We start from the raw sequence: 26,181 nt of genomic DNA on the forward strand, positions 1-26,181 counted from the left end.
AAAGGAGTTCGTCAAGGCTGTATATTGTTACCCTGTTTACTTAACTTATATGCAGAGTACATCATGAGAAACGCTGGACTGGAAGAAACACAAACTGGAATCAAGATTGCTGGGAGAAATATCAATAACCTCAGATATGCAGATGACACCACCCTTATGGCAGAAAGTGAAGAGGAACTCAAAAGCCTCTTGATGAAAGTGAAAGTGGAGAGTGAAAAAGTTGGCTTAAAGCTCAACATTCAGAAAACGAAGACCATGGCATCCGGTCCCACCACTTCATGGGAAATAGATGGGGAAACAGTGGAAACGGTGTCAGGCTTTATTTTTCTGGGCTCCAAAATCACTACAGATGGTGACTGCAGCCATGAAATTAAAAGATGCTTACTCCTTGGAAGGGAAGTTATGACCAACCTAGATAGCATATTCAAAAGCAGAGACATTACTTTGCCAACAAAGGTTCGTCTAGTCAAGGCTATGGTTTTTCCTGTGGTCATGTATGGATGTGAGAGTTGGACTGTGAAGAAGGCTGAGCCCTGAAGAATTGATGCCTTTGAACTGTGGTGTTGGAGAAGACTCTTGAGAGTCCCCTGGACTGCAAGGAGATCCAACCAGTCCATTCTGAAGGAGATCAGCCCTGGGATTTCTTTGGAAGGAATGATGCTAAAGCTGAAACTCCAGTACTTTGGCCACCTCATGCGAAGAATTGACTCATTGGAAAAGACTCTGATGCTGGGAGGGATTGGGGGCAGGAGGAGAAGGGGACGCCAGAGGATGAGATGGCTGGATGGCATCACTGACTCGATGGATGTGAGTCTGAGTGACCTCTGGGAGTTGGTGATGGACAGGGAGGCCTGGCGTGCTGCGATTCATGGGGTCGCAAAGAGTCAGACACGACTGAGCAATTGATCTGATCTGAGGATATTGTTATCATAGGCTGAGATTAAAAATCATCAAAGATCATGTTTATAACCCCCTCCCAACCTTACCTTGTGTAGTTGATTTTTTGCACCCATGGGAAGGGATTTGCATTCATTTCTACTGCATTTTTCCTTGTTGACTGAGTGTGGGGCTACCATTTCAGTTTACTAAAATATATCTGAATTTGGATTCTAATGATCACAGTTTTGTTTGAAACATAAATTTCGTATTCATATCTTTTCTATATTCATTCAAGCTGTTGATAAAACTGTTCATTAGATCAAGGCCAAGCCTCTTATTGTGTCTTGAGAATACTTCTGAGTCATTCAGCATTTAATAGAGTTTATTGGGCACTTCTCCAAACAATGGCAGGGCTAAAGTTTGAATTTTTTGTGGTCTAATGACATAGAAAAGCATGCAAACAAGTTAAAATCTAAACTAGCCCTTTGAAAGAGCTCATATAACGGCTCTATCTTTTTAATACCCTCCTTTACAACATGGTGCCAACAGTTAGTGCTCCAGCCACATCTATGGCAGTTCCTGAGACTCTCCAAGCTTTCTCTCTAAATGCACCACAGGCTGCTCTTTTTCTTGGAATTCACGTCTTTCTCCTATTCTTTTTCTCTTTTTCTCAGATCTAAGATCTTCCTTCTTTCTTCCCCTCCACACCCTCACTCCAAATCATAGTGGCCCATCAAGTGTGGCAGACTGGTGTTTTGTATTTGCCCACATCATGACACTGCCCACATTGGGTTGTAACTCTTTACTTGTCTGCATCTTTACTAGAAGTGAATTCTTCGAAGATAAGAACTCGTGTTTTGCTTTGAATCATTGTAGTCTCGGAGAGTGCATGGCACTTTGGAGGAAAAGCAAAAGTAGCTGTTGAATGAATGGAAATTGCTATGGTGGAACTCTGTGCTTCATATCCGTGAGCAGGTGCATCTGACTGCCTTAAGGGAATAATGAGAGCTTTGATCTAGGAGATTGTGTTGGAACTGAGACTTAAAGGATGAGTTTAGTAGGTAGATAAGTGGGGAAAGAGTTTCCTGGTACAGGAAAGAACATGTGCAAATGCATGTTGGCTTGAGAAGGCAGGTGAGAATTTAGAAATGCAGGGTCATAATGTGTAGGGAGGGGTGGTAGGGTTGACGTGGCTTGCGCATGCACACAGCAGGGTTAGGATGTATCCACAGTAATGATGTTCATTCTCTGGGGAGGGTCAGTCATTCAGTCAGCTATGTAACTCCAAATGTGATCCACCATGCAGTTTTCCACCTAAATGGGAGGTGGGCCTTCTAATGCCTTGCTGAGATACTGATGCGCTAGCAGATTTGCCAGTGAAAAAAAGGGGGGCAAAAAGTGGTTTGGGCAAAACTCATACTTTACGAACCTGTGCTGGTATGTAGTAATCATTAATTCCTTTCCAACTTATTTAATAGTCTGTTTTGATTTCTTTCCCAAGCTTTGACAATCAGTTTACTTTGCAGCTTACAGAATTGACTTAATCTGTCATTTTTGAAAATCAAGACATCTGCCTGCCTTCTGTCTTCTGGTATCTTTGTTCTCTGGATTCCTGCCTATAACCCACAATGTTCTGTGAGCACATGTATAATTTAGGCAGATAAATAATTTCCTAGGCCTAGACACTTGAACTACTCAATAGCATTCTGCTTTGGGCTTCTCTATTCAACTTCAAATAGCATTAAGGTGAGTAAATATGGCAAAGAAGACCTTAAAATTCAAGACCTCATGTTGGCGCAACCTTTGGGGTTGGATATGGGTAGAGAAGATCAAAGCGACAGAAGAATTTACTAGTTCTGAATCCTCTGTCACCTGTTATCATGGATGGTCCTTCAGTGTTTTCCTCACTTCGTAAAATATCTAGAAAAGTCAACTTTCTTGCCTATAGCATTCTGGGGCAAGTTCTGAGTTTTGTCTTTCAAGTGCTACTTCTGTTTCTGTATTGGTTACATGCCCTTCTTAGATTTAACTTTCTCAACTCCCATAGTTGATAGAGTTCACAGAGTTTGGGGGCTATCTTGAGGGCTTTATGGTGAAATTAAAGCAGGGAAATTTCTAATTTTCTTTCAGATTAAAAAGATTTTTAAAAAATTTTCATACTGGTCTTCAGCCCCAATCCCCACCGTTCCCACCTGCCTAATGCAGTGATCCACAGACACCCACCTGCAAAGTGGGTGAGAACAATGACGTAGTTCTCTACTCCGCTCATGGGCGCCTTCCACTGCAGCAGGGCTTCGGTTGGGGTGATGTTGGTAGCAGTCAGGTCCGCAGGATTGTCCATGGCTGAAACAACATGGGAAAATACCAGGGAGAGGTAAGAGGGACTGCAGGATGGAGGAGGAGAGAACTGTCTCCTGTGGTTTCACCTAGAATGCTTGTCTGCTGCTGTGTGACAAAAATAATGAAGTGAGTGAAGACCTCTTTTCTTTCTCCCCTTTTGATTCCATCAGCCCCTTCCCCTTCTCCCATTTCTCCTTCCTCTCAAGCACCCAGCACTCCCTTAATTACTCTCAGATCTTTTTTAAAATTGATTCATTAACTTCTTCTGTGCAGAGCAGTCGGGTGTTAACAGGGAGTCCAAGGTATGACTCTTGTGCTTTAGACATTTAAACCTAGATAGAGAAACTAAGAACATATCAAAACTGTTATATTTTTGTAGCTGATGAGCTAATATGCTTCCCAGGCTCTTTTTACTTGCATAAATGTTGATAGAAGGGGCATGCCATGTGAAACAGTCTCTGTTGATGAACTGCAGGAAGTGTGGTGGGAGTTCCCTGAAGTCAGGGAGTAACCCCAGCACCTAGAACTTAGACGTTGCTCAGTAAATACTTGTGGAATGAGAAATGGGACTCAGGTTGCCTTTAAAGTCATATCTGCTCATTGAATACTTGCTTTGCTACTCACAAGGCTGACTCTGTACTGAGTCCTGGGCTCTTTTTTGGCATAGAGAGTCAAGGGACTTGGTCCAGGCTTAAAGCCAGGAGTGCCTGTTGAGGAACAGAGTTTGTTCATCATAGCACCATATTCTTATTCTCTCTCGCACATGTGATTTAGTTGCTTCAGTCATGTCTGACTCTTTGCGACACTATGGACTGTAGCCCACCAGACTCCTCTGTCCATGGGATTCTCCAGGCAAGAATACTGGAGTGGACCTTTCCGACCCAGGGATCGAACCCTCATCTCTTAAATTGCAGGTGGATTCTTTACTGCTCCTGTTCCCTGCCTCATTTCCTTACTGTATCTCTCTTTCATAAAGTTGGGATTTATCTTAGAAATGCAGGTTATTACAGTAGTTTAGGTATCAGCTCAACCTATGTGTCATGTAATTTAATTTTGGGGACCCAGATATACTATTGATCTCTCTCTCTTCTCTAACTGAAGGCTCTTATTGCTTGTCTATGTCCTTTATTTCAAAGAAACAACCATTTACAATTTTAACATCTGAATTGTGTCCATAATCTATGCCTTGAACAAGGTCTTCAAATGCAACCTTCCAAAAAGAAACAAAGAAGAAAAACCTTAAGAGACTACATTTAGCTTGACCTCTTTGAGACCTACCAGGAGACCTTGAGGACTAATCATTGTCAAAAGTTATAAAATCATAGACCTCACACTAAAGCAACAGCAACAGCAAAAGAACAAAATAAAACATTTCTGTGAGTAATCTATTTGTTGGGAGTTGCCGAAATAGCTCTGCCTGAACTTGAAGGAGGGAAGCTGGGTCGGTGCATTATTGAATATATGCTTTAGAGATACTTGCTTATGACCAATGGAGAAGGAAATGGCACCCCACTCCAGTACTCTTGCCTGGAGAATCCCATGGACGAAGGAGCCTGGTAGGCTGCAGTCCATGGGGTCGCAAGGAGTCGGACAAAACTGAGTGACTTCACTTTCACTTTTCACTTTCATGCATTGGAGAAGGAAATGGCAAACCACTCCTGCCTGGAGAATCCCAGGGACGGGGGAGCCTGGTGGGCTGCCGTCTAAAAGGGGTCGCACAGAGTTGGACACGACTGAAGCGACTTAGCAGCAGCAGCTTATGACCAAGAACCCAAGGAGTGAGTTTTTGACCTAAGTTGTTCTCTTATACTTTTGGGTTTGGAGGCTCGTGAAGTTCATTTTATTGTCCTCACTGAGAAAAACCCTAATTTCTTTAATGTGAATTTCTAAGACTTAGAGGAATGGATGAGGAGGGCTTCTTTATACTCACTGGGCATCCCTTCAGGTCAACATGTATTGATACTTTAATGGTCATAGACATCTTGATAGGAAGGGTAAGATTGAACCAAAAACATGGCCGTGCTATATGTAGTCACAGGCATGGAAGGACAGTAGGGAAGATAGGAACATCCTGTGATGTTTTCAGGTGAATAATTTTTTGAGTTTCTGAAGGAATATTTCTTTGGCCATGGCCTTAGAGATGCTCCTTCTGGGCTGGTGAGTGTATCTACAAGAGCAGTGAGGAATTCCAAGTTGCTGTCATTCATGAAGTACCGTTCATTCCCTGAGGGAAGTAAACAGCCTCAGAAAATCCAGGTGTTCTCTTAATGAGGCAAGCTGGATGTCTTCTTATGTGCTGGGTCAGTGCACTCCTGAATATATGCTTCAATATACAGGAACTATATTGTCACTGATAGTTGCGTCTGGGGTTGGAACCGAAAGCTTTCACTGTTCCCTCTCATGTTTTCTGTGGAAAACCTGTCCTAGTTCTGCATTATGAGCTGGCTGAGGAGTCAGAAAAGAAGAGCAGGGTAGGGGCTGTCAGAGCCCTGTTCTCAAGCTCATCATTTTTTCCAGAGAAAAGCACCTCCTTCCTCCTCCCTGGATGATAAAGCAAAAGCAAATGCAGTTACTTGGTGGTTCTGGTCATGTAGAATGAGGGGTTTCATGATTCTAAGGGTCATTACTGGAATAACAGACCCCTTTTGTTTTTTCTCTAAGGTAAAGTTTCCCTGTCAGAGTCTTTTAAAAAATTAGATGGGATGAATCACGTGTCTGTTCTGGAATTCACTTCCGTCATGAGTCTTTGGAGGGTTACTTTTCATATTGGAAATGCCATGAAAATGTCTGACCTAAACCAGTAAGACTCTTAGAGGGTGACTCTCTAAACTCCTAGTGTTACAGAGGAGCTCCAAGGGAGGAACTTTGCAAATTGCTTCAAATTGTGAGTCCAAGGAACAACCTGGAGGGCAACCTCCCATCCCCAACCCAGAACCAGTGTCCTCTGAGTTAGCCAGGATAATTTCTGTTGGTCCAGGTCCTCAGCTGGGGTCCCACCTTGTCCCCCCACGGGGAGGCGTGCCCACCTGTGTGCACAAGAGTGCAGATCCGCTCACTCTCCTCCCTGCCCCGCACACTGTTGAGGCTAATTTCATATTCCGTAGCTGGGTACAGCTTGGTGATGGTGAATTCTGTCACCGTGTTGGGCACCACTGAGCTGTCCAGTCGTCCCACTAAGGAAGAGCAGAAGCCACAGGTCAAGTTCTATGGATCTCACATCAATGCAGCTCATGATACAGGATCTCCCAGGGGCACTTTGTCATTCAGCACCGACAGATGAGCACAAGGGTCAGCACCCAGTTGGGAGAGAGGGGGCTGGGAATGTTGGACTTTGAAGATACCTTGCATGCTGATCCCACCCCCATATTGTATAGGATCCCAAGAACAAAGAGGGGGCGGAAACTATTTATTAGGTGGTTTTCTAACAAGCTGGTCTTCAAGTAGTATAGAAAGCATGGCTGCAGACTGGCCCATGCAGCCCAGAGATCTGGCAGTCTGGAAAATCATGCCCCCAGCTCACTGGAAGTAAGTGTATCCTCTACTTCCTTAATAATTCCACATGCAGCAGCAAGAGCTGGCAGGATGCAAGTGAGGTCTGGCCCTGTTTCTTCTGACTCATAACTTGGATGGTGCAGCAGTAACCTGACCACTATCTCTGTAGTTCCCTCCATATGACTCTGTGGTGTCTTCAGGCATCCCCCAGGGCTTTTAGTCTTGGACTTTAATTCTCTCAGTTGTGTCCAACTCTTTGCAACTTCCCTGGTGGCTAAGATGGTAAAGTGTCTGCCTGCAATGCGGGAGACGTGGGTTTGATCCCTGGGTCGGGAAGATCCCTGGAGAAGGAAATGGCAACCCACTCCAGTATCCTTGCCTGGAGAATCCCATGGACGGAGGAGCCTGGTAGGCTACAGTCCACAGGGGTCGCAAAGAGTAAGACACGACTGAGCTACTTCACTTTCACTTTAATTCTCTCATAAAAGTGCATGTGACCCCAGCTCTTGGCAGATTCTTTTAGAGTTCTTTGTTTCTCACTATGCTGTCTGGATAGCGGTGACTGATTACCATGGCTCACTCTACCTGTAAAGGGCCTGCTTCCTGTGTGAATATAATCAAGCCTTTTGTGGGAGGAGCTGGTATGTTCTGGGTTCCTTGGCTACTCCTCATTACCCACTCTCATTCTGATGCAGAGTGCTACAGAGAGGAGGAAATTACAGGCCGGGGGGTGATATCCCCTGGGATATGCTAGTTCTGCCATAATAGTTTTCATCCAGTTCCAAATTCTATTCATCTTTGAGAAATCAAGTAACTTTATTACCTTGTGTTGGCCGATAGGATACTCGGTAGTAATCAAAAGATGCAACAGGAGGGCTCCAGGAGACCATAACTGAGTCCTTGGTCACATTGCTAATTGTGATGTCTTTGGGAGGATCAATTCCTACAAGGATCCAGGTGGTCGTGGGGAAAAGACAGAAAGCATAATATGAGAAACAATTTCCTATTTTTGGTTTTATGTGGACCAAGAGCTATTGGTGTCCCAGAGGCAATCAAGACCTTACACTTTATACTAAGGAAACCTTAAAACCATGATCAGGCTGAAGTCTCACTTGAAACCTCATAGATATGGCCAGAGCCATGCACCTAGAGAGTATTTTAACAACATGAAATCAAGCTGTCAAGGTCTATGCCTCTGTAGCGACTCTTAACTATCTGAAGGCCAACGGGAAAATATCCTTCAAGTTTGTTGTTTTGTTTTGAACTAGGAGTAATGGTCATTTTCTTTGGGGCAGCTTCTTTTGAACAAACCCAACTCTCTCTCTCTCCCCCACCTCTCTCTTTTTTTGTATCAACCACCTTTGGTCAATTTGGAAAAATTGCTATTGACTGTACAGGGATTTCAGAGTACAAGTTCAGAACAAATCCACTTTCCTAAACTGTTTTTTTAATTTATACTGTATGCTCTATTTTTTTTTTTTTTCCACTACTGGCAGGTTACAGGGCCAAAACCAGCTGAGTGTTTAATCCACTTGTTCAATTCTTGAAAGTATATAAGAAATCACCCAAACAGACGTCCTCACCCACATCACACTCATATTTGTGACTGTATGTAAGAAGGATGAGTTGCAAGTGATTCAGTGCATCTCAGAGTAGCTGTGTTTTTTCAGACAACATGCAGATCAGCCCCATTCTCAGAGTACCAGGTCCCTATATGGTTGCATGCCAGTCTCATACGATTCTGGGGAAACATCATTCACAAATTGAACTGACTGGGCAGTCAAGAGATGGCTCTCCAGAAGAGGAACAGATGTCTCCTCACTGTAGAAGGGTCTCCTCTTGGAGACTAGCTCTCTCCAGAGTTTTCTTCTAAGTTGATAGAAGGAGGACCTCTGGATCAATGCATTAAAGCCCTGGCCTCCTTAAGACATCAGGTCCATCCTATCTTCTAAGTGGAAGCTTCCTATCTTATACATTTTGTGCAGCCCTGGAAGAGGTGACTGTTTAAGAACAACTCATAGACCCTCTCTGGATAAACAAGGTGGTCCCCTACTCCTTGGGTGTTTCTCTTTGTAAATTTCATAAAGGTTACCGTGGGAATCCCCATTATCACCTGCTGCCAAGTCCTCCAGCCCCACCTGTGGTGATGGAGCCCACGATGGGCTCAGAGGTCACTGTGCCATGGACTGCCACCAGATTCACAATGTACTCAGTAGCTGGCTGCAGGCCCATCAGGACAGCATGCCTCTTGGTGGCATCCAGGGAGACCTCCATCATTTCTTCCTCTTCATCCCGCGGGCTGTAGTTGAGAATGAGTCTGTCTGCTGGAGGGGATGGGTCACTCCAGGTGATGTTCACGCTGGAGGAGGTCACGTGAGAAAAGTGCAAATGCGAGATGGGGCGGAAGCCTGAAAACAGAGGAAATGAATGGTTCTGAAATCCACATAAAGTGGTGGGACCACTGGGGTAGAGGAGATATCTGACCAAAGAGGTCTGCTTTCCCTGCTAGTAAGGACTTACACCTGCACTGTTAACCAGAGCGTCGACATCCTCACTCTGCTATCTCATCCACTCTCCTTTCTCCAAGCCAGATACTGAAAAATGAATGCCCTCAGCAGCATAAAAACAGCATCACCTCTGTGAATTATTCATAATACTGATGGAGGATTTAAAACTTCTATCCTGGAAGGAATTGAACATGATCCCATGGATCCTCTGAATGCCCACTGACTTAGTGCAGGCAGAAAATGAACAGAATTAACTACTCTGACCAGCCTATAGGAAACCAGACATAATTTCAGGCATGCAGGTAGCCTTGTTCATCTCTCCCCTTCGCCTCCAGCCATTCTCTCTTAGGCTTCCCAGATGACTCAATGGTAAAGAGTCTGCCTGCCAATGCAGGAGACACACAGGAGATACAGGTTCAGTCCTTGGGTTGGAAAGATCCCCTAGGGTAGGAAATGGCAACCAACTCCAGTATTCTTGCCTGTAAAATTTCATGAACAGAGGAGCCTGTTGGGCTACAATTCATGGATTTGTAAAGAGTCAGACACAACTGAGTGACTAAGCACACACATACACATTCTTTCTTGAGGTATTTATTAATTTCGTCTCTGTCTCTTCTTTCTCTACCTTTCTCTAGAATTCTTCTTTTCTCTAGAGGCAATGGGGTGTTGGAAGAGTGGGTTGTCTAGATGATCTTCTCATCCTAAGATCCACTGATCCCTGAACCCAGCTGAGATTTCTGCTACCCGGGTACCTGTGAAGGCATCCACAGTGGACTCCAGGCTCTGCTGCCGGCCCCTCTCAGCTGTGATTGAAATGATGTACTCTGCCCCGGGCTCTAGATCTGTCAATGTATACGAGGTCCTGTCCTTGGGCACAGTGACTTCAGAGGCGATCCCAGAGGATGGGGTAAAAGTAATTCGGTAGTGGTCAATGGGGCCACTGGCCTTGGTCCAGATGAGGGAGATGGAGGTTTCCGAGGAGGCTGTCACCATGAGGTCTCGAGGACTGTCGAGTTCTGTGGATCAAAATAACCAGCCTATTTTACGTAAGTTCCACACGAGGGCCAGTATTTATTGGAATTAGGCCCCCGGTGGATTTCTAAGCTATCAGCGGGTCTGCTGACCATGAAGATTGGCTTGTCATTGCTGACACTAATCTCACACTTTGTTAAGCACCTTCCCTTTGAAAGATGTCCAGGGGTTTGGCATATAGATGAATAATCTGCAGGAAGGCATAAGTAACTCAAGACACTCACCTGTGGGACAAAGCTGGCTGCTGATTTTTAAGCTCTCCATTTTCTCCAAGCCTTTCTCAGTAAGCCAACCAGGGCAAAACAGGTGCCACAAGCAAGTACAGATATGCTGCTCCTGACAACCATAACTACCTCTGTTCCTGGTGCCATTCCGAATGACCTGGCCACAGGTGTGTAGGCAATAAGATCTGAGGACTCCTGGGGACCCATGTCTTGAGATTCTCTAGAGAGGTTGTCTATGCTCGACAACCTTGGGACAGGGATTGGTTCAGACCAGCCCAGCCCAGGCTGCTACCAGTTACTAAAGTGACTTTGGAATTTGCCTGGGATTTGAAACCAAAATTGTTGGATCCAGAATAGCAAGAATCTCAGTGGACTTCTCCTTTCTCCAAGCTCAAATGGATTGTTTCCAAGTCTAGACCTTCAGCCTGTGGCCTTTCTGAAGGTTCTGTCCTATGGGGTGAGAAGTATCACATTCTGCCTGCTCTGAGATGATTTAGAAGGAAATATGACTTGCTACAACACTGGCTTTTAGGGGGTTTTACACCTCTGCTCTGCACAGCCGTGGGCAGCCCTTCAGACCATTGGGTGCCAAGTGTGAGGAGAGGGTGGGACTCCATCCTGCATGTCAGATGTCAGAGGGTAGGCACAGGGAATCAAAGAGCTACAGGTAGACAGTGTTCCTAGGCCAATAATCCTCACCCAGGGACCTGTTCATTAGGGGGAATTGCCATCTGACCAGTCCTCAATGGCCCTCAGGTCAGAGTGTCCTGGTCTCTTTCCACACCAATCTTCCTACTCACCAGTCCTGGCATTCATGGTGGCTGGTACGCTTTGCTGTGAGTTCATGATGGCGGATATTCCAATCCCATACTCAGTGCCAGGCACCAGATCTGTTGGTAGATGCAGAAACAAATGTTATCCCACGTATGTCAGGGATGGGGAGGGCTGAATTGGGATGGGGTGGAGCAAATGACCTTAAGATCCTGTTCAGATCTTGTGTTTAATTCCCTCCTAATTTTATCCATTTGCACAGTCATGTCTGACTCCTTGTGACCCCATGGACTTAGCTTGCCAGGATCCTCTGTCCATGCAATTTTCCAGGCAAGGATACTGGAGTGGGTTACCATTTCCTCATTTTACCTATTAGGAAATCCTAATTTCACCACATAGGAAATCCACACCAAGTCAAGAGGATGAACTGGTCAGTGCAGAGCTTCCTTTTTGCTGCCGGTCTCCTTGGGAGGGCAGTGGGGCTGTCCTGGTCAGTGACCTTCAGAACTGTGCTCTGCTGTGGAAGTCTTCTTGAGGCACTTAGAGTCTCAGGTTGGCTACAACTGGTGAGGAGATTTCTTGCTTACACTGAATTGGGGGAGTGTGTAATTGAGGACCGTATGGACATAAGCTTGTAAAGCATTTGTTGAACGTTGTGGATGAAGAACAAGCTGCACCCATTATAGACAGGGACTGAGGCCATATGGATGCCATATGTCTGCATCCTTTCTGGGGAGCAACGGTAGATGCACTGTCTCACTGAGCTCAAGGCTGTAGGGTCTTTAACGTAAGGGGATGTAGTGCCCTGTAGTAGCTACCAAGGGCACTTCAATGTGAGGATGACTTCTGGGGGACCTTAGGGAGCTGGAGAAAATGGAAAAAACTTCCCAACTATCGAGGGAAATTCTTTAGGGTTCAATACAAAGGATCACTGGGGATCTCCCAGAATATCTAGAATTATCTGGGGTGTCTCCTTATCCTCTTACCCACATTCATTTTCAGTTCAACCAGTTTGACGGATATATTAATTTCCTATTTATGTAGCAGCAAATTACCACAGTCTAGTGGTTCAAAACAATACATCTATTATTTTACAGTTCAGGAGTTTGGCAGGGCAGTATTCTTTCTGGAGACTCTAGGAAAGAATTTATTTCTTTACCATTTCTAGCTTCTACAGGTTGCCGGCATCCCTTGGCTTGTGGTCTCATAATCCATCTTGAAAGTCAGAGGTATAACATTTTTTCAAATCTGTTTTTTTCTCTGAGCTCTTCTTCCATGATTCCATCTTCTACTCTGATCTCTCTGAATCCTTTTAAAAAGGATCCTTGAGATTACACTGGTCTTGATTAGCACGGGATAGTCTTCCCATCCTAAGATCCTTAACCTAATTACATCTATAACTTCCTTTTGTGAGTGTAAAATGACATAGTCACACATTCCAGGGATTACAATGCGGACATCTTTGGGGGCCTTTATTCTAGCACCAAACTAGCATCAAACTCACCCTCATTTATTAAGATTGAAATTGTAAAAAAAATACAACAAGATCAAATCATTATCTGTGGGTCCCTTGTTGTCAGTCTGAATCCTTTTGGGTATCTCTTTGTGAAGGCTCAACTAGAACCAAGATTGATGATCATGCTGTTCTGCATTTATATAATAACACTTGTTCTTTTCAAACTAACTGTTTTTTGGAAAAAAATTTTTTTATAGGAATACAGTTGCTTTACAGTGTTGTGTTAGTTTCTGTGTACAGCAAAGTAAATCAGCTATATGTATACATATACATACATTCCATCTTTTTTGGATTTCCTTCCCATTTAGGTTCCTCAGTGCTCTGGTGATCTGACTGTGTTTTGACTATTACCACAACCTTATGAGGAATGTGAAATGGGGAGTCCTTCCCCCGTCTGCATTAGTTTCCCTCATGACCTAATCATCTCCCAAAGGCTCCATCTCCTAATATCATGCTGGAATGAGGATTACAATAGATGAATTTTGGGGGGACACAAACATTTTGGGCTTCCCTGGTGGCTCACTCAGTAAAGAATCCACCTGGATGGCTGCCATGACAAAGGATCACAAACTTGGTGGCTTAAAACAACAGAAATGTATTCTCTTCCAGTTCTGGTGTCTAGAGGGCCAAAATCAAGGTATGGGTAGACCCATGCTCCTTCCAAAGGCTTTAAACAGGGAGTATTCTTGGCTCTTCCTAACTTCCAGTAGCTGCTGGGAATGCTTGGTGGTATGCCTTGGCTTCCAGCTGCATCACTCCAGTCTCCACCTCTGTTGGCCCATGGTGTCTTCGTCTGCTTAGGCTGCAATGGGCTGGTGATTCAAACAATAAACATGTGTTTCTCACAGTTATGGAAGCTAAGAAGTTCAAGATCAAGGCACCAGCAGATTTGATGTCTGGTGAGCTCCTGCTTCCTGGTTCATAGACCATCTTCTCACTGTGTTCTCATACAGCAAAAAAGCAAGAAAACTCTCTGAGGTCTCTTTTACGAGATCACTAGTCCCATTCATGAGGACTCTACCCTCATGATCTAGTCATCTCTCAAAGACTCCTTCTTCTAATACCATCACACTGGAATGAGGATTACAATAAACGAATTGTGGTGGGGACACAAACATTTCAGACTTCCCTGGTGGCTCAGGTGGTAAAGAATCTGTCTGCAATGTGGGAGACCTGGGTTCAGTCCCTGGGTTGGGAAGATCCTCTGGAGGAGGCCATGGCAACCCACTCCAGTCTTCTTGCCTGGAGAATCCCCATGGTCAGAGGAGCCTGGCGGGCTACAGTCCAAAGGGTCACAAAAGAGTCGGACATGACTGAGCGACTAAGCACACACACAAGGCAAAGAGTAAGTCTGTGACCAGCTGGAGATGACCCTTGGCTTCTGGCCTCAGGGGTCAGGGCTTTTAGGACAGAATGCCTTACTCTTCCCTTCAGTTCCTCCCCTCCCCAGAGCAGTTGTGACCTCCCAGGAGCCTTGAAGGAAGAGGGACGATTTTGACAGGAAATGCATCGAGCAACCCTTCCTTAACAAGGGCTTGGTTTCAGGAAGGTGAATGATGCGTGGGAGCCAGAGGGTTCTGCACTCCCTCCTCAGCATCGTTTTAGTACAGCCTGTGCAGTGAGCCCCTCCATGCCCGGGTAAGGCAGAACCCACCAGGCCTTACTGACCAGGCTCTCAGGTCAGAGTTAGAATCAGCCCCTTTCTTCCTCTTCTCAAACCGGCTCCAGTCAGTTCCTTACCTTTAGTTCTTTCTTTCTCTAAAGTGTCAACATTGGGACTTCCTTAGTGGTCCATGGGTTAAGAATTGCCTTCCAGTGTAGGAGATGTGAGTTCGATCCCTGGTTGGGGAACTAAGATTCCACATGCCAATGGGGAACTAAGCCTGCGAGTCACAGCTACTGAGCCCACGCACTCCAGAGCCTGCACACCACAGCTAGACAGAAGCCTGCACACCGCCAACAGAAGATCCCACGTGAAGCAGCAGAGATCCAGCATGCTACAACTAAGACCTGGCTCAGTCAAACATAAAAAACAAATATTAAAAAAAATAAAGTGTCAACACTGGTGGAGGTGAATTTTGAGGTCTGCTGGACATTAATATTTAGGTTCTGCCACTTTCTATTAGGTTGGTTCAAATGTAATTGTGGTGGTTTTGGACTGTGAATTTTAAATCATTGTAACTCATTTCAAACACATCTTGATTAATCAAAATAGGAGCCATTACAATTAACACAATTTTGCCAATGAGAAATAAGCTTGCTTATTCCTATAGTGTAAAAATCCATGCTTCAGGATTTAACAAACTCTTGGAAGGCATTTTCTGTCTCCTGGTGGTTGTGGAAGTGTTTTCCCTGAAAAAAGTTGTCCAGATGCTTGAAGAAGTGGTAGATGGTTGGTGAGTGATGACATGAATATGGTGGATGAGGCAAAACTTTATAGCCCAATTCGTTCAACTTTTGAAGCGTCGGTTGTGTGGCCTGTGGTTGGGCATTGTTGTGGAGAAGAACTGGGCACTTTCTGTTGACCAGTGCCAGCTGCAGGCGTTGCAGTTTTTGGTGCATCTCATTGATTTGCTGAGCATACTTCTCAGATGTAATGGTTTCCCTGGGATTCAGAATTGAATCCCACTGTAGTGGATCAGACGGGCAGTAGACTACCCAACAGTGGCCATGACCTTTCATTGGTGCTTTCAAGTTTTGCTCTGGGAAGTGCTTTAGAACTGCTTAGTCCAACCACTGAGCTGGTCATTGTCAGTTGTCATATAAAATCCACTTTTCATCACACATCACAATCCGATCAAGTAATGGTTCCTTGTTGCACAGAATAAGAGAAGATGACACTTCCAAATGACATCTTTTTTTTTTTTTTAACTTTTGGTCAGCTCACAAGGCATCCACTTATTGAACTTTTTCACCTTTTCAATTTGTTTCAAATGCTGAACAACCATAAAATGGTCGATGTTGAGTTCTCCAGCAACTTCTCACATAGTTGTAAGAGGGTCAGCTTTGATGATTGCTCTCAATTGTTGTCAACTTCTGATGGCCAGCCACTATGCTCCTCATCTTCAAGGCTCTCATCTTTTTTGCAAAACTTCTTGAACCACCACTGCACTGTACATTCATTAGCAGTTCCTGAGCCAAATGGGTTGTTGATTTGGAAGTTATCTCTGCTGCTTTACAACCCGTTTTGAACTCAAATGAGAAAATCACTCAAATTTGATTTTTGTCTAATATCACTTCCATAGTCTAAAATACATATAAAATACACAGCAAGTAATGTCATTAGCAAAAAACCTAAAGTGAGAAATATGCATTAAAATGATGTATAACATAACCACATTTATTTAAGAATGTATTCCAATATTGAATGGCAAAGTCCAGCAATGCAAAACCTCAATACTTTTGCACCGACCAAACATACGTGTGTAACTCTGATTCCTTCATATCTTTGAGCTTTATTCTCTGTAGAATGGTAAGAGTAATAGTGACTATCTCAGAGGGTCCTGGGGATTAAATGAGCCAATGTAGAGAAAGTACAGTACCTGGTGTATCGTAAGAGTAGCCCATAGCATTATTACCTGGCTCAGAGAACTACTCCAGAATTTTGAGTCATTTTTTGGTGTGCCCCAGACAGATACAGGTTGGTCCTCGGCACACCTGTTCTCAGTTTGCTGAAGCTTAGCCCACTGACTCTGATGAAACCAGGGATTTAGGGAGTCCAGGTGTCAGCAAGGAGCTGGCCCCTGGCTGGGCTGCTACCCGTCACTGGATTGAGTTGGGCTATTGCAACGCCCCCAGATCTGTTCAAAGCACATATTTATCTCCACCAGTATGTTCGCAAGTCCCAGGTACATACTTGGCTGGAGAAATTAGATTACCTTTGGGACATAAACTACTCTCAGACAACTGATTGAGACCTTCAATTGCCTATAATGAAGTAGAAATTTTCCAACGTAGATGAAGGGTGACAGATTGAGGAAGGAAGACAGAAATTATATGTTGCCAAACGGAGCCAACATGTACCGTTTTCATCTGAGTTTCTTATTTATGAAGCTTAAATGAAATGTTCAATAATTTACAATGGAATCATCTTCTCCCAGAAAAGTGTAGAGTAGAATTTAAAGTGCTCTTTTTCCAAGCTTTCTGTCTAGGGGATGGGGAAGTGGGACTCGCTTATAGGTTCCTGCCTGCTGCTTTTCTTTGATTTTCAGCAGCTTTCTTCCTGTGCTACAAGTGAATTGTTGCTCTTTGCCAGCAGGTAAAATACACTTTCTGCTGGAAAAGGAAATGCATACCCAAGGCATAGCGGGTACACTTATATATCAGCACTTGGAAGACTCCTAGGGATTTCTCACTTTTTAAAGACCCCATTGCTCTCTATCAATGCTCCCTTTATCTTTCTGTCCAACTCCTGCAAGTAGTAGCATATGAATGGCTCTGCTCTCTTTTTAACACTAGCTCAGAAAATTCATCCCATGGGAAACCACCACTCTCCATCTCTTATAGAACTTCATTGGTTCAACTCAGGGGATGACACTTCCCTCAACTCTTTCCCTGCATATCCATTCTTCTTTGAACACTCAAAGCACACAGTTCATGCACTCAGCAAACATGACTGATGGTCTCCTTTGTGCTGGGCACAGGGTTGTGTACTTGATACAAGGGTGAGCTGAATGGAATCACCCTTGTCCTTAAAGAGATACAAAGAAATCTGTACTGAAAAGGATATTCATTACTTATTGAGCACCCATATATACCTTGAATATATCACTGGAAGGACTGATGCTGAACCTGAAGCTCCAATACTTTGGTCACCTGATGCAAAGAGCTGACTCATTGGAAAAGACCCTGATGCTGGGAAAGATTGAAGGAGAGAAGAAGGGGAGGATAGAGGATGAAATGGTTGGATGGCATCATGGACTCAACAGAGTTTAACTCAATGAGTTTAAGCAAACTCCAGGAGATAGTAAAGGACAGAGAAGCCTGGTGCACTGCAATCCATGGGGTCTCAAAGAGTCGGATATGACTTAGTGACTGAATAACAAGAATATACCAAGTACTGAGCTGCAGGCACTGGGTAATCTATAAGAATAATAAAAAATAAAGAGAGGGAATAAAGGAGGGATAAAAATCAAAAGAGAACTTTGAGTGCCTGGTAGCCAAGAGGTCCATTATTGAATGACTAGTTTCTTAGAGATTCATACACAATATCTTGTTTTCCACTCTGCCGGGAGGGCATTACTTATGGGTAAACAGAGGACTGGAGAAGTCCATTTCTCAAACCAAGGTCACAATGCTAATACGCAATGAAACAGGGTTTGGAATCCAGGTTTATTGTTCTTTCTGATACATCACTGCATGGTCCCTAAGAGTCTTACAGGCTGGGATAGGAAAATGGAGTAGGCGAATTGGAATTTGAAAGTGATTTGGTACCACTCCATGGGAAGCTAACTAAGAAAACAATTTCAGAGTGGGGATGAAATCAGCATGGGCTGGGCTGGAGTAGCCAGAGAAGACTTTTCTAGAGAAGGGACTTGAATTGAATCTTGAAAGCTAGCCAAGATTAGGAAAGGTTGAGGGGCGGAGATATGGAATTCTCCAGTGGGCAGGATGGGACATGGTGAACAGGAAGAGGTTAATTAGAGCCAGAGAGCAACTAGCTCTAATTGTGAGCTCAATGAGCCCAACTAGCTCAATGAGCAGATTCTCACCTGCACTGCAAGGACCGTGGGTGGGTGATAAAGGCAGGATGACTCACTTCCCTCTGTCTAGGAGGCCTGTTCTTCATGCTTCCTGCTGCTGGCAGCAAAGTAGTGGGAGAAGGAGGCCCAAGAAACTGAGATTGCTGTGTCTTGCCAGCAAAAGCATGAATAAGACACCTGGGGTCTGCAGGCTTGGTTAAGTTCACATGGGCATTCAGAAATATGGGACCTTTCCATCTCTAAATCCCTGGATTCATCTCCAGAATATCTGTGAAGTTCAAGCCTACCAAACTGGGGTTGGGGATTTAGTTTGCTGAAGCATCACTATGAACAAAGCTAATGGAGGTGATGGAATTCCAGTTGAGCTATTTCAAATCCTAAAAGATGATGCTATGAAAGTGCCGCACTCAATATGCCAGCAAATTTGGAAAACTCAGCAGTGGCCACAGGAAAATGTCAATTTTCATTCCAATCTCAAAGAAAGGCAATGCCAAAGAATGCTCAAACTACCGCACAATTGCACTCATCTCACACGCTAGCAAAGTAATGCTCAAAATTCTCCAAGCCAGGCTTCAACAGTATGTGAACTGTGAACTTCCAGATGTTTAAATTGGATTTAGAAAAGGCAGAGGAACCAGAGATCAAATTGCCAACATCAGTTAGATCATCAAAAAAGCAAGAGAATACCAGAAAAACATCTATTTCTGCTTTAGTGACTATGCCAAAGCCTTTGACTATGTGGGTCACAACAAACTATGGAAAATTCTTAAAGAGATGGGAATACTAGACCACCTGACCTGCCTCCTGAGAAATCTGTATGTAGGTCAAGGAGCAACAGTTAGAACTGGACATGGTGCAACAGACTGGTTCCAAATTGGGAAAGGAGTATGTCAAGGCTGTATATCGTCACTCTGCTTATTTAATTTATATGCAGAGTACATCATGAGAAATGCTGGGCTGGATGAAGCACAAGCTGGAATCAAGATTGCCGGGAGAAATATCAATAACCTCAGATATGCAGATGACACCACCCTTATGGCAGAAAGTGAAGAAGAACTAAAGAGCCTCTTGATGAAAGTGAAAGAGGAGAGTGAAAAAGTTGGCTTAAAGCTCAACATTCAGAAAACTAAGATCATGGCATCTGGTCCCATCACTTCATGGCAAATAGATGGGGAAACAATGGAAACAGTGAGAGACTATTTTTTTGGGCTCCAAAGTCACTGCAGATGGTGACTGCAACCATGAAATTAAAAGATGCTTGCTTCTTGGAGGAAAAGCTATCACCAACCTAGACAGCATATTAAAAAGCAGAAACATTACTTTGCCAACAAAGGTCTGTCTAGTCAAAGCTATGGTTTTTCCAATAGTCATGTATGGATGTGAGAGTTGGACTATAAAGAAAGCTGAGTGCCTAAGAATTGATGCTTCTGAACTGTGGTGTTGGAGAACACTCTTGAGAGCCTTTGCACTGCAAGGAGATCCAACCAGTCCATCCTAAAGGAAATCAGTCCTGAATATTCATTGCAAGGACTGATGCTGAAGTTGAAACTGCAATACTTTGGCCACCTGATGCGAAGAACTGACTCATTTGAAAAGACCCGGATGCTGGGAAAGATTGAAGGCAGGAGGAGAAGGGGACGACAAAGGATGAGATGGTTGGATGGCATCACCGACTCTATGGACAGACATGAGTCTGAGTAAGCTCTGGGAGTTGGTGATGGACAGGGTAGCCTGGTGTGCTGCATTCCATGAGGTCGCAAAGAGTCTGACATGACTGAGGGACTGAACTGAACTGAGTGCATTAAAAGATGTCTGCCTTTGGACTTCCCTGGTGGTCCAGTGGTTAGGAATCCGCCTGCCAATACAGGGGATGTGGGTTTGATCCCTGACCCAAGAAGATCCAACATGCCCTGGGTACCACAACTACTGAAATAGCACAACCCAGCCCGTGTACCTCAAGTAGTGAAGCCCACGCACCTACAGCCAGTACTGCGCACCAAGAGAAGCCACCACAGTGGGAAGCCTGCGTGCTGCCGCTAGAGAGTAGCCCCGCTCACTGCAATGAGAGAAAGCCTGCACACAGCAACAAAGACTCAGTACAGTAAAAAGTAAATAAATGTTAAAAATCAAAAACTTTAAAGGAAAAGAAAGACATCTGCCTTTAAAGGGAGGGGCAAACCAGGGACCCTGTCCCCAGGGAGTTTGCAGTTACTCTCTTAGTTTTCCTAACAACCATGCTATTATGTTGTTATTGTTAGTTTTCTTGCTAGTCTCCTCACTATACTCTTAGGTCTTTGGGTCAAGCGACTTGATTTTTTTTTAATATTTTAATTCAGTATGTAGTATAGTGAAAAAATGTATAATGCATAGAAGCAGCATGGGAGGTGCGACAGTGATGCTGGGAAGACTTCTATGAGAGAATATCTGAGCTGAGTTTGAATGATCAGGTGATATTTGGTCGGGGAAAGGGCATTGCAGGCTGAGGGAATAACACAGGCAAATGTGTATCTGGTAAAAGAATTCATGAAAACCAGGGACCCAATATAGGGCTTCTCACAGGGAAATCTCCAGCAGGGGATTTCATAGATGGTTTCATGGATGGGGGGATATTTGGAGACAGAGGATCTTCTGGGAACCCCTGAAATCATGCCAGGTAGGCAACAATCTACTTTTTGCTGTTCTGGGTCTAACCTCTCAGGCTTCCCCCTTCTGATCTTGTTGAGGGGAATGGTAGATGCTTCTCCAGGGTTCCCTGAATGAGAAAGGCTTTGGAGGACAACTCCCTGAATTGAGGGTGTGGATGATGTTCAAGCATCAAGAGAAGACTCCATGCTGACTTTAAGGAAGGGACTGGTCCTACAAACTTATGTTTGAAACAGAAAATCATCACCAAGGTCTGTTCTCATATACAGCATTTTTGTTGCCAGTGGGATTAATGAGGAACATGGGTCATCACCCTCTGTCCTACAGGAACATCCCACCTGTGGGTCTTTATTGTAAACAAGCATTCCCTGCTGAAGAAGTCAAAGCAGAAACAGAAAAATTCCCACCTGGCTTGACTCCTGGTCCCCTCGTATCAGCCCCTTAGTGCAAATAGGGAGCAGAGGCCCGTAGGCGCCAGCTGTGAAGACCGCGTGGAAGCCTCCGCTCTTTCTGTCCTTTCTTCTGTTTGGGTCTCTGCAGCCCCTGGGAGGTGGTGCCATGCTCAGAGGGTGCCTTACCAAAGTGACCACTTGGGGTCACTGTGACTTCGCCCAAAGCAGGTTGAGCACCATCTGGCCCCGGCCCCAGGCCCATTGCCCGGCTCCTCCTCCCCAGAAGAGCCTGCAGGGTGTTGAAGGTCTGGCACTGGGTCTGGGGCTTGTGCCCTGGCATGTCACGGAGTGCAGACAGGATGAAGTGAACATCAAGTGCCTCCATCGGCTCCGATTTGCCAGCTGGACTCCTTTAAGGGGGTCTCGGGTTTCTCCGTGGAAAGTCCTCCTATGGACAAGCACCTCTAGGAGCCCTTCTCACCACGAGACCTCCATTGGGGCCCCAAGGAAACAAAGCGGGCTCTGGTCGAGGCCTCGCTTTTCTTTCCCCAGCCACCAGAAGCCTGGAGGGCGGCAACTCGTAGGGCTGACTGGGGCATGCTTGTAGACATCAGCCTTGTACTGGTGTGTTTGTGTATGTGTGAGTGTGTGTGGATGTCGTGTGTGGCTGGCTGCAGGTCTTTGTTTTCTTGCGGTCCGGTGTTACACCATGAGGTCTGTAGGAATCTCTAAGCCCCTGGATTTCCTAACCCTGTGGATGATTTTTCTGATTAGCAGCTTGTGGACTGGAGATCCAGGTGGTTGCCATGCAGAGGCAGCTGGTGAGGAGGTGCCATCAAGAGGTGTTCAGGGGCTGCCCCATGGAGACGAGGTGACAGCCAGGTCCCCGGAGCTGGGTGACAGCCTAGGGCTCACTTGGCCCTACGGGCCAGCTCCTTTCGCCCTTCTCCTGACCACAGGGGTCCTCATATGTGGGCTCCTGTTCCTGAGGGGGACCAGGCAAGACTCTTCATGGCTGAAGACACCCCTTCTCCTGTCCACAGAACACTGCAGCCACAGGCTCTTCAGAGCGCAGGGTATAGAGTCCCCTCAGACACAGGCCAGAGCAGTGTTTGCATATAATTGCATCGATCTCAGGCAGGGTTTTATTGTTGTTGTTTTGTTTTTTTAAACAAAGTCCATTCAAACAATGAGGACCTCCTTCCTTCCCCACCCCCACTTCCTCACTTCCTCCCACTCTCCCTCCACTAGGAGTTTTCTGTATGGTTTATGGTTTGTCACTGCTTTTCAGAAAACAGTGGTGGTGCCAGTCCCTGGTACCTGCTGCCAGTTCTAACCTAGAGGGAAGTCAGTGAGTGGTGAGCCTATATAATACTCGGGGACCCCATTGGGACTCCAGGTATGGAACACAGGCCAAGCAGACATGGTCCAGGCTGAGTGCCTGAGTGCTAAGTAGCCTCAGGTGTGTTTGACTCTTTGCGACCCCATGGACTGTAGCCTGCCAGGCTCCTCTGTCCATGGGATTCTCTAGGCAAGAATACTAGAGTGGGTTGCTATGCCCTCCTCCAGGGGGTCTTCCCAACCCAGGGATCGAGCCCCCATTTCTTATGTCTCCCGCATTAGCAGGCGAGTTCTTTATCACTTGTGCCACCTGGGAAGCCCCCCAGGCTGAGAGGCTGAGCCTACAAAAAAAGACATCGTTAAAGACATAGAAGCTACCAGAGCAGAGAGAAAAATCATTGTAGTCATGGAGTCTGTTGTTGAGAAACAAATCCATACTCCTGGGCATCGCCTAGAGAGACCAATGGAGAAGAAATGTTTGGTATTCTGTGCCCCAGCCTGGCCTCTGCATTGCAAAGTGGGGGTGCGGGGAGGCGGTTATATGATGGGGGAGGTGGGGTGGGGAGGTGCTGTGAGCTCTCTGTGTGACTTTGAGCCCTGGGGTCAGGAAGGGCCTGTGTTCCACAGTAAAGGGGTAAGAGGTGGCTGCAGAGACCAGGGCTTCTGCAAAGAATATCCAGTACAGGTGCCATAGAACTTGAGGGACCTGGAGCCACCTAACTCTGAGAATAAAGGGCATGTGAACTTGTGCCTGGGAGAGGCCAGGTTGCAAGGGACCCCGGCTGAGCTTTGTAGGGATTAAAAATGATAAAAGGTTAAATGGCTACTGAATGTTTGTTATGTGCCAGTGCTCAGATACATAAATAAATATGATTTCATTGAATCCTCAAAACAACCTGTGAGGTAGACCTGATGTCCTTCGGGCCAGGAAGCAGAAACACAGAAATTGAAGCAATTTGCCAAAGACACATATCAGTGAAGTTGGTCTCAAGCCTAAGTGGGCGATTTCAAAAGCCATGCTCTAGGTATTCCTTTTTATGGCTGAGTAATAGTCCATTGTTATATGCACCACATATTCTTTATCCATTCCTTTACAAAAAGCTGGTTCACTTTGCTGTACAGTAGAAAGTAACACAACATTGTAAAGCAACTATACTCCAATAAAAATTAATAAAACATAAAAAGGCAGTGATGAAAATTTGTTAATCTAAAAAAAAAAAAAAGAAGCCATGCTCAAACTTGGTTCCTCTTGCCCATTAATGTGCACACAGATCCCCAAGGAGCTTTTAAAATGCAGACTCTGATTCTATAGATCTAGGTGGAGAGGGCTCTGCCCGTTGCCACAGGTCCCCCCACACACCCCACTTTGAGAAGCTGGGAATCTGCTCTGTGCTGTACTTATACAGGGTGTCATTCCAAGCCATCTCTTAGCTCATAGACCTCCTCCTCTGCGTCCTTATTCATCATCATCATTGTCATCATCTGAGTATTGAGTACTTTGCTATGTTAGAAGAATGGCCTTAAATTCATTAAGTTCATGATCTCACTAAAGCCCCATCAAATGCTATGAGGCAGGTGGCAACAGTCCCCTTTTACATATGATGAAACAGAAGCTTAGAAAGGTCACGTCAATGGCTCCAAACCACACAGGATATAGTTGAGCCTAGATATAGAGTCTTAGGACTTCCCTGGTGGCTTAGATGGGAAAGAATTTGCCTGCAATGTAGGAGACCTGGGTTCAATCCCTGGGTTGGGAAGGCCCACTGGAGAAGGGAATGGCTACCCACTCCAATATTCTTGGCTGGAGAATCCCATGGACAGAGGAGCCTGGTGGGCTGCAGTCCATGGGGTTGCGAAGAGTTGGATATGACTGTGCAACTAACACACACACAGAGTTTAGAGTCTCGGCTCTTAACGTGTCCCACGGGACTGAGCATTCAAATAAAATGGGGCAGGAGAGATGGTACCTTCTGTTATGGTTGCAGTTGTTTTTGACTAAGGGATAGGGAGGGTGGGGATAGGCAGAGCTGAAGTTTCTAGTCCTTCCTGCGCTTTCTGGCCAGGGAGGAATTGCTTCAGATGAGCCTGGAATTGTCCTTCCCACTGTGCCCAGAGTCCTGTTTTGTATATACAAGCAAATAACTTGCTGGGAACCCAAAACAAACAAATTGAACAAGAACAACAACAAAAAAATCCCAAAACAAGTCTTGGGAGCTGAAAAACTCTCCTTTTTAGCATCCAGGTAGGACAGTGAGGGAGAAAACACAACTATTAAGAGCTGGGATCAAACTTCTCCCTTTTTTTGCCTTGCCTCCAGCAGGGTCCTTCCTTCTCTTTCCCTAGACACCACAGTAAGAGCGCCAGTGATCCTTGTAATCGGCATCTCAGCAAGTACAGACATACTTGATTTCCTTACATGCTATAATCCCTTTTTAAATCACATAAGGCTATTTGCCTTTATAAATCTTCCCAGCAGTGAGCTCCCTGGGATAATTATATGTAATATATATTTATAGTTTTATTTCATAAGCCCAACTCAAATAAAAAAAAACAACATCTCTGAGTTCACTCCTCAATAATAATCTTCCCTTTCCTTGGAAGTCTGCAACATTTAAATTTTGACCCTTCCTTTGCTGTTGCTTCTTTAGTAAGAGCAGCTGTGAAAATGGATGGGTGCTTGTGACTAGGCTTCACAACTGCCTTTCATGGCTCCCTTGGTAGTTTTGGGGACACGGGCAAGTTTCCAAACTCTCTGAGCCTCAGTTTCCTTATCTGTAAAATGGGGATGATGACTGGGGTGGCTGTAATGTGATGGCTGATGGCTGTGGCACCTTAGTTGACTGATACGGCAGGCAATATTTTCATTCTCATGTCGCTCGTGAGTCTTGTTGTTGTGAAGATGAAATAAGCTAAAACTATGTGAAGGTCCCTGGGATAAGAGATGACCAATCAATGTAGAATCTTCTTTTTTTCCACTAATGGGAAATAATAACTAGGAGGTGAGTGAATTCTTCTCTATATCCCGTGATTTTATAGCGTATCCTCCATCCGAACATCAAGCCATCATCTTTGTAAAGCTGCTAATTGCCAAAGCAGCCTGCGGCTCTGGGCAGGGATACGCTGTGCCTAGAACCAGTTCCCTCTTGTATCATTGCAGGTTTTTTTGTTTAGCTTAATTTTTGTGAATGTCTCCAGCTCTCTGGAAAGGCCCTATGCCAGCTGGTCTGTTCCTGCTATGTTTAATTCACCCCCATTAACCTGCTTGGTCAGCATATCTTTCCATCTCTTTTCTGTGTTTTCAGGAGTGCGTCTGTCTGGAAAAAACATTTATTATATTTACTT

The 26,181-nt window shown here is 44.9% G+C and overlaps 1 protein-coding gene across 2 annotated transcripts in view; it reads right to left on the reverse strand.

Annotated features, from left to right (window-relative positions):
- The window catches only part of TNR (tenascin R), a 94,524-nt gene that overhangs the window by 38,247 nt on the left and 30,096 nt on the right, over positions 1 to 26,181 (reverse strand). For both annotated transcript variants that reach the window (XM_055583648.1, XM_055583649.1), the window contains 6 exons: positions 11,275 to 11,364; positions 9,971 to 10,234; positions 8,850 to 9,119; positions 7,535 to 7,654; positions 6,246 to 6,392; positions 3,103 to 3,222 (listed from right to left, as the gene is read on the reverse strand). In XM_055583648.1, coding sequence (XP_055439623.1) covers positions 3,103 to 3,222; positions 6,246 to 6,392; positions 7,535 to 7,654; positions 8,850 to 9,119; positions 9,971 to 10,234; positions 11,275 to 11,364 — 1,011 coding nt within the window. The remainder of the gene's footprint in view (positions 1 to 3,102; positions 3,223 to 6,245; positions 6,393 to 7,534; positions 7,655 to 8,849; positions 9,120 to 9,970; positions 10,235 to 11,274; positions 11,365 to 26,181) is intronic.

The sequence above is a fragment of the Bubalus kerabau genome, chromosome 5 (genome assembly GCF_029407905.1).
Source record: "Bubalus kerabau isolate K-KA32 ecotype Philippines breed swamp buffalo chromosome 5, PCC_UOA_SB_1v2, whole genome shotgun sequence".
In the NCBI taxonomy this organism is placed as follows: domain Eukaryota; kingdom Metazoa; phylum Chordata; class Mammalia; order Artiodactyla; family Bovidae; genus Bubalus; species Bubalus kerabau.